Source organism: Chaetodon trifascialis, chromosome 3, assembly GCF_039877785.1.
Source record: "Chaetodon trifascialis isolate fChaTrf1 chromosome 3, fChaTrf1.hap1, whole genome shotgun sequence".
In the NCBI taxonomy this organism is placed as follows: Eukaryota; Metazoa; Chordata; class Actinopteri; order Chaetodontiformes; family Chaetodontidae; genus Chaetodon; species Chaetodon trifascialis.
In genome coordinates this window covers 2,057,149-2,065,777 of record NC_092058.1, presented here as the reverse complement: position 1 = coordinate 2,065,777, position 8,629 = coordinate 2,057,149, and the positions used below count along the sequence as shown (strand labels likewise).

Below are 8,629 nucleotides of genomic sequence, written 5' to 3'. Positions count from 1 at the left end.
CTTTGTGTGACCCAACGTCTCCAAACCAAGACTTCAGTGTGATTACATGGGCCAAAGAGGACACAACTCTTTCTGTTCTTTATTATGATTATTTCGTTTTTGGAAAAAAAAAAAAGGAAAAAAAAAAAGGAAATACTTAATCATATGACCGTGTTTTGTTTTTTATTTTCCACGCTGTGTTCCTTCTTTCAGGGCCCAGCTGTTCTGTGCGGGGCTGCTTCCTGTTCCCCAAAGAGGCCAACATAAACCTGACTTCACCGCCTTGTTTCACAGTTGTTGTGCTGGACTGTTTCGATTTCACAGGAAGCGTTTGTGTTCCAAACTTACAGTTATTTGCGCTAAATACTCACTTCTTTCAGTGTACGATTGTACCGTCGTGTACGGGTTTTTGACAGCTATCCACTGTCAGTTTGTTTGGGACGTTTTAACATCTCAGCCAACGTTAGCCACCGTGAAGTTCGTGAGCTAACAGGGGTGTAGCACCGGGGGCTAACTGTTAGGCCGTCGTCGTTTATTTGGAACATGTCACGGAAAAAATTCAGAGTTTTTGATCTTCTGTACCTGTCCTTTCATTTATGTCACCTGATTTTATGTGGAATAATAACTGGACTTGAACACGGTAAGAAAGTTAAGTCAGCTAACGTTAGGCTAAAGTTAGCTCATTAGTGACGCTAGCTAACGTTAGCATCTGCTAACATCTACTCACAACAGGAAGTTAAGTTAACGTTCGATGTTTAGCTTCGAAAGTTTGGATAAAGACGATCTGATTTTATAAATCCAGATTAATCAGAGACCACACCTGACCCTCCACACACAGCCCCCCCGGCTCAGGTCGTGTTTACAGGGGCCGTGATGCGGGCTGTTGTTGTCACAGCACCGTGGACAGGTAGCTCACCTGGTTTCGGGTTGTCGCTTTTTTTTTCTTTTTTTTTTTTTAATCTACAGACTGTCTGAAAAATGTCCATCAAAAACGTTTTTGTGAACTGAATGTCAAATTATTTCTGATTGATTTATTTACTGCTGCGCATCGTCCTCATCGTTTATCCTGAATCATTAAACATTTCGTATAAAGAAAAACTTTATTGATTTGATTTAATTCAACAATACTTATGTGTAAGATATGGATAATTATGCAGTGTTTTTGTTCAACTGCACGATAGAAAATGTATTACCCAGTACAACAAATATACATGAGTAGTGAAAATGTGTTATTGTACGTTGTAGATGAAACAATATAAGAACAATGTTTTGTTAATATCATTAACAAAAAGTCCGTTTGAGCCAGAGTGAATTAATCACTGATCATCCTTTCGGTTCGTGATGATGATGATGATGATGATGATGATTGAAGTGATGATGGTTGACGGTGACGTCACGGCCGCAGCCGCAGCCGCAGCCGCGCGTCGCGTCAGCTGTCCGGTCACTGCTGCTGTGACAGTCGGTGTTTCTGTGCTGTGTGTTTATTGATCAGTGAGTAAAAAGTGAAGCAGTGCTCGCTGATCACTGTGACCTCACGGATCGATATGCAGACTCACTGCTGCAGAGGCCGAAACTCACGCAGACGCAGAGACGAGTGGTTTCATTCTTAATGAATCTGCCTTTTATTATCTTTATTATTAATCGTTTAGTGTTTTAAATGTTCTGAAATCCTCAGTTTGCTCCCATAGAGACAAAGAAAAGCAGCAAATCCTCACATTTGAAAAGCTGAAATGAAATAAATGTTCAGCAATTTGCATGAAACATAAATGAAAGGATTAATCGATGATCAGAATAGCTGCAGATTAAGTGTCTTTATCGATTGATTGATTGATTGATTGATTGATTGATTGATTGATTGCCTCAGATGCCTTTTCTTAACCTTTAATAGTTGCTGGCTCTTTCCACACAACCTTCACAGAACCTGCTTTGTGCTGCTTGCAGGCTTGTAAATCTACAGTTGGAATATGTCCTTTTAACTTTTCCACCTGTTTCCAGCAGGTGGCGCTCTGTGTTCAGCCGTCTCCTCTGTCAGCTTGTTGATGGATTCGTCTGTCCAGCTTCATGATGTGAACTCAAAACTGGCCTTTTGTTTCAAACAATGCAGCAAAGCAGTGGAGCAAAAACCACGACATGAATATTTCTTCACTTCTGCAGTTATTTTTTAATCATTTGTAAAATTCTGAGCCTTCAGTCTCTTATGCCAGCGTGATGCCAGCAGACTGAGCTGTAATTGTGTTGCCTGTTTTCTGCTTTAACCTGGTTTTCGTCCATTGATTATGACTGAATTGTGCTTCGTCTCTCAGGGTCAGATGTCCTACACGTGGTTGTGAAAGAAGACAGCGATGTCCTTCTGCCCTGTTCCCTCAGCACCAAGGAGAACATCGTACAAGAGCTCTTTGACTGGATGAAGGACGGTCAGCAGGAGGTCTTCCTCTACGAGGCAGGCATTCATTACAACAACGGACAGGCAGGTCAGGATGAGCAGTTCAAAGGTCGCGTCTCTCATTTTAAAGATGAGCTGAAGCACGGCAACGCCTCCATCGTCATCAGAGCTGCGAAGGTGTCCGACAGCGGAAACTACACCTGTGCTTTCCCGCGTCTTCAGCCGAGTCGGACGCTCCACATCGAGCTTGTTGTTGGTGAGCGCTTCCATTGAACAGTTCATCCAAACATGATGTGTGTTCCAGCGTCTCTATGGGTCACGTTTAACTGCAGCTGTCCCTCCTTTTTGTCTTTTAGTCCATTTAGTGAAACTGTGACAGCGGGACTTTAAACTGAGAATCACATGTCTTCATACTGATACAGTAATGAATTTTCTTTTAAAATCAGCAATAACCAGCAGCTGTGGCGGCGATCTGACCTCTTCACGCACATTCACTGACATTTTAATTCTCTGAGCTTAAAGATTTAGATGTAAAGGATACGAGGCTGTTGATCAGTGAGTCACAGCAGTGTTCCTCCATCACCAGCAACACACACACACACACACACACACACACACACACACACACACACACACACACACACACACACACACACACACACACACCGTCCTGCTGCCGCCAATGACTCACTACAGCACCAAATGAGGATTAATCCGCCGCTGAAAATAGTCCCAGCAGATGAAACTACAGCGAGCAGCTTTTCTTTTTTTTGATGAAACCATTTTAAAGATGCACATCAGAGGCTGAGAGCCACAGACCGTCAGTAGTCTCACCTCTCCACCTGAACACACTGATGGTTTTGGTCTTTGTGTCAGAATGACAGCAGCCTTATTTTGAAGGTCTCCTGGAAGCAGTCTCAGATTTTGAGCGCCTCCTGCTCCATCTTTAAGAAATACCTTCAAACATGGAACCAAAACAGATCACAGTTATTCACAGGACCAGTGTGAATGTGCACGTGTGCAAATCCAGACAGCGTCTTAGTGATCTGTTCAGACAGTCAACCAGGAGCACCAGCAGTGCTGAGACGTGGTTGGTCAGAAGTAGATTAAGACATCAGTGGACTGAGACAAAACCTGTTCTGGCACTTTTGAATCAAACGAGAAGAGATTTTTTCCTCTTAACCCAAGGATGAAAAGGGCGGGCACTTTCCAAAAAAGAACAGCTGGTGATTGGATGAACCATCTGTCTCCTGCAGCCCATCAAAGGCCAACTTCCACCAATCAGATCAGCCAATCATATGAGGTAACAGGAGGTTGGAGGAGGTGGTGTTGGCAGCAGCAGCTGTTTTGATGATGCAGCCGACTGGCGGCTCCCAACCAGCTGCTGACCACAGAGCAGCGATTAGCAGCGAAAAGATGATCGTGTTTTTTGTTGGTGGAGACCAAAGCAGAGCTGAAAGAGAGGGAATCTCGTACGTTCACATGGTACCAAGAACCACTGATGAATGAGCGCTGTGCTACAATCTGTGGCCTCACCGACGACCATCGCCATGACACGACGGTGACCAAACATGTAAAGATCCTCAAAGTCAGCGTTTATTACACATTAAAAGAGAGTTAACACAGAGCTGATGTGTTGATTTCAAACTTTCAGACATTACAACAAGTGATGATAATCCAGATTATTTTATTCATCCTGAAGGAAAGTTGTCTAATAATCTGTGAGTCCACAGCGACGTGCTGCAGCTGCTGCCGTGTTAACTGTTCACACCTGACGAGAAGCCAAAGACCTCTTAGCTGCTGTCGTTTCTGCCCGACTCGTCTGCTGGATCTGCTTTTACTGTACGTCACCTCTGATCTAATCCTCAGCAAGGAAGCAAACGAGAAAACAGGAAATGGGTCAGCGCTTCGCTGCCTGATGAGGTCGGCCCGCTGAGCTCAGGCAGATTCACGTGATGAACTCAGTTCATTGATGACGACATTTATTTCAGAGCGTGTTTCCCAAAATGTCACATTGTTCCTTTGATGATGAGGATGTTTGGTTACAGGTGGAGGAAATGCTCGTTCCCAGGTGGAGGTCATGTGACCTGTGCAAACATTAATGTTCTCATTTGTCTTTCAGACCCCACCTTAAAAGACCGATCACATGAAATCACAGGTGAGTGATGATGCTGCTGAAGAAAGCTGCACAACTGAAGATGAGCCAGAAACACAAAGATGTTCACTGTTAGACTGAGAGAAGAGCAGAGAAGCCTCACATTGAACCTGAACGGCTGGAACCAGCCAGTGTTTTCAGTTCGTTTCAAACCGAGCAGTGACTCAGTCTGTCCTCTGCGTTGCTTTGGTGCAGGACAAAATGCTGCGTTTCACAAATTTAAAACAAAAAACATGTCAAGGTTTGATTCATTGCATCATGAGTCTGTGTGTCTCGTCTTAATGGACGGAATATCAGACCGACAGTGATGAAGAGTCACTGAAGGTCTGAAAGAAGGTGAAAGTGTTCCAGGTGTCATGTCCACTCATGTCCTTCTGTCCTCCCATGTCCACTCATGTCCTCATGTTCTTATATCCTCTTATGTCCTCTCATGTCCACTCATGTCCTCTCATGTCCACTCATGTCCTCATGTCCTCATGTCCTCATGTCCTCTCATGTCCTCATGTTCTTATGTCCTCTCATGTCCACTCATGTCCTCTCATGTCCTCATGTTCTCATGTCCTCTCATGTCCTCCCTCTCATGCTCGTTGCACTGCTCATTCACAAAGAGGGCCGGCCTGAAAATGCTGTTTCTCCTGCTGAGACTTGTTCTGAACTCACAGGTGCAGCTTCAAAACCGTTCATCACCATCACTGATGTCAAAGAGCTCGGCGTGCAGCTGACGTGTTACATTCGAGGCAGCTTTCCTCAGCCGGAGCTGATCTGGATAGACGGCGATCAACGCGTCCTTCCTGCTGACGAACCACAGGTGTCAGAAAGAGCAGGCCGCTACGACGTCACCCTCCAGACGACCGTGACCGCGACCGCGACCAACCCCTTCCGCTGTGTCGCCACTCAGGTAGTGATCGGCCACACGACGTACGCTGAGATCGCTGTGTCGGGTGAGATTCTCTCTCTGGTCATAAAGAGTTCTGTCCACGATGCTCAGCCACATTCAGAGTGTCACAGCAGCGTTTGTGTTTGTGTTTCAGAGAAACTGTTTGGACTCAAGGATGGATGCAGCAAACAGCTTGTCGTGGGATTGATCTGTGTTATTGTTGGATTTTTAATTGCTTTAGCAGTTCTACTGTTACTGTTTCGAGCGAGATGCATCAGATATCTGCAGTATGAAAGTAAGCAAGTTTTGGCACTTAGTCACCATCTCATGTCCAGAATTCCTCCTTTTCTCTCAATGTCAGATGTCCACTGAGACCTGATTTATTAACGAGGCCTCTGGTTCTCCTGAAATATTATAACACACCATTAAATCACTCGTTCAGCATTTTGATTTCCCAGAATGTCAAATTACTGCCTTCAAACGGAGCTTTGAGCGTCACTCACTCCCCTTTTCTCAGTGGACACGTTCTGTCTGCTGATACACGTCGTTAAAACACAACAAAACCCAAAATGTAACGTCTCAGTTCATCGTCCCTCTGATGTTTTCTTACCTCTAACAGTGAGTCACTAAAACCCTCCAGACCAACTTCTCACTCAGTCTCCACTTGTTTTGTCTTCTGCAGAGTCTCTTCAGCATGCAGTGTGAACACTGTTTATTCCAGAAGAATCGTCCACACGAGGACATGGATTTGAGAGACTCGACCTCCCCAGAGACCAAAAACAAGGCAGAAATGCCAACTCTTCATCTTTAATTATAGTAATAGCTGTTTCTATGGCCTGTTGGATTTAAGCTGCTGATTCGATGCCTGGCTAAACCATGTTAAGGTAAAGAGGTCTTTCAGAGTGGACCAGATTGGAATGAGCAGAACTGAGAAAACGTCCTTCTGTCCTCTAGTTGTCCTCAGTTTTCTCTGTCCACAGTCTCCTCACCTTTTCCTGCACTGAGTTCACAACCTGTTTGATAGCTTAACACCTGGTGTGTCTGTGTGTGTACACATGTGTATATACACTCTGTACAGTGTAAATCTGCAGTCTGCCGCCTTCTGCGAGGTCTTTGTGGAACCTGAATGTGATCAGATGTCGGTTAGACTTCAGTCTGCAGCCTCCTCAGTGATCAACAAGTCAAGGCTCTGTTTCATTTGAACTCGCTCTCTGATCCTGTTTCCTCGTCTCTTTATGTGTCTCAGTAGTATTTTTCACTCTCTCAGTTGTCCGTGGAGACTCAAGCCTGAACTGTCCCCTGCTGAATCTAAAGTGGCTGACAAGAAGTTTGTTAACAGATCGTGTTGATCAAATCCAAATGTTCAGTTCCAAAAGCTCAGGGGCTCAAAAAGCACAGATGCTCTGAGTGATCATGTGACCTGTCGGGGCTGCAGACTCCTGATTCTCAGGCTTCCATTAAAATCTATTCTTTATATACGTACAGGTCCCATTCCAACAGAGTGGGGACGCAAATGTAAATAAAACAGTGCAATAGTATGAAAATGCCTGTCTGCCTACACTGACTGACGGAGTGGAGCTCAGAGAACATGTGCAGGCATCACTCTGAACATAAATATCTGAGGTGCTTCAATGTGGTGCCTTAAACCTCCAGAGGAGGACAAACGTGACATCTGGATCAGAAGAGAAGGAAACTAACCGCTGTGTCACATCTTTAAAGGCTCTTAACTGAAGGAGAAATGACGGCGTGACTGAATTTTGATTCAAAGTAAAACTGAACGATGCGGATGATTCATTCATGCTGGGACTGTGAAGCTGCACAGTGAAGACGATCAGAGGGTATCTGAAAAAGGTGTTCATGAGTGATGTCTCTCTTTGTCAAAGCAGATCTGTATATATATTAAATGAGCTCGGGCTTCTGTGGACGTCGTCATGTGTTTCATGCGTGTTAGACGTTATCGCGTCTGTCCATGTTTGAAGCATCGTCAGCTGTCAGTTCACGGTGGTTAGAAATGTCGGCTGTCAGATCAGATTCTGCCAACACAAGGGGAAGACTGCCTCCATCGTTTTCGCTCTAAAATAAAACTAGTAAGGTCCCCAGGTTTTAAAGTTAGAACCCGGTTTCTTCAGGTGAAAATGTGGCTTTACACTCTCTCACCAAGACAACGAAACGAAAAGTTTCTGAGCAGGAAAGCCTCAGACAGCACAGCTCCTCACACACCAGCCGGAGCTCCAGAGAAAGTTTGATTCACTGCCTTCTCCTGGCACAGCAGATTATTACAACACCTCCACAACAAAAGGCTCAAAGCGAATGGAGAAGAGGTCATTAAAAGCTCCTCCGTGAACACACCTCGATTCTGCACATTTATAAAGATTAACTGGTTGAAGGTGGAAACAAAGAACCGTTTACATAAAGAAACGAAATTGTTAAAAATATGATACCAGAGTACTTAATTATTTCTCACAGCACATGTTATAAGCACATTATGACAGTGCAGGGATTCAATCTGCCCACGAGTCTGAAACTGGTTACACTGAAAAAGAGAGTTGAGTCCATTTTGAGGTTGAAAAGGCAGATGATTCTCTGCGGAGGCGACTGTTTTTCATTAAATTAAGTAAAATGAATAATGGGGGAGGAGGAATGATAATGGACTTTTCAACAGGCAACACATTTAAAATGAAGGTCAGAGCAGATTTAAGGATCATGAAATAGAAAATGGTGTTCCCCAAGGAAGTCATGAATTGACTTGAGGCAGTTCTGAGGTCAATAATCGATTGTGGTTGTTCGTATGTGCAGCAGCAAAGACTTGACTAGATTACAGTTTAGATCACGTTTATTAAAGAAGCTATTCAGTGAAAACGAACATACCCTTTAGTATTACACGATGTGTGGAGCAGAAAGAGACGCGCACACACAGCGAAATGACATGCAGTTACACTGTTGTACTGTAGGTGGCGGCACTGAAGAGCGGAGAAGAAAATCGAAGAAGAAGAAGAAGTAGGACGTGTGGCGGCGGGATCGAATTTGAAAATGAGGATGCGAGAGGATTTGAAAATAAAAAGCAGAGGACGAGGAAGAGGAGCGGAGATGATTCCAGTCCATCAACGAGCAGAAAGGTTTGTCTGGTGAGGAAGATAGCAGCCACACGAACGGACGGAAGCTCGAAGGTGTTCGTAAAGCTTAAGACAGACGAGAAGAAGAGACGGAGCACAGTAAGTTACAGCGGGTTTGACGT

General features: G+C 44.4%; 1 protein-coding gene across 2 annotated transcripts; it reads left to right on the top strand.

The window, feature by feature from the left end:
- The first annotated feature begins 250 nt into the window (after positions 1 to 250).
- On the top strand, positions 251 to 7,322 carry LOC139350797 (CD276 antigen homolog). 2 transcript variants are annotated; one of them, XM_070992407.1, is made up of 6 exons: positions 251 to 619; positions 2,283 to 2,618; positions 4,485 to 4,520; positions 5,180 to 5,458; positions 5,549 to 5,689; positions 6,077 to 7,322. In XM_070992407.1, exons 1-6 carry the CDS (start codon positions 523 to 525, stop codon positions 6,097 to 6,099), a joined length of 912 nt encoding a protein of 303 aa, XP_070848508.1. In that variant the 5' UTR covers positions 251 to 522; the 3' UTR covers positions 6,100 to 7,322. The 2 variants fall into 2 exon arrangements, with proteins under 2 accessions (XP_070848508.1, XP_070848515.1); XM_070992414.1 differs by lacking the exon at positions 251 to 619 and adding an exon at positions 807 to 886.
- The last annotated feature ends 1,307 nt before the right edge of the window (positions 7,323 to 8,629 follow it).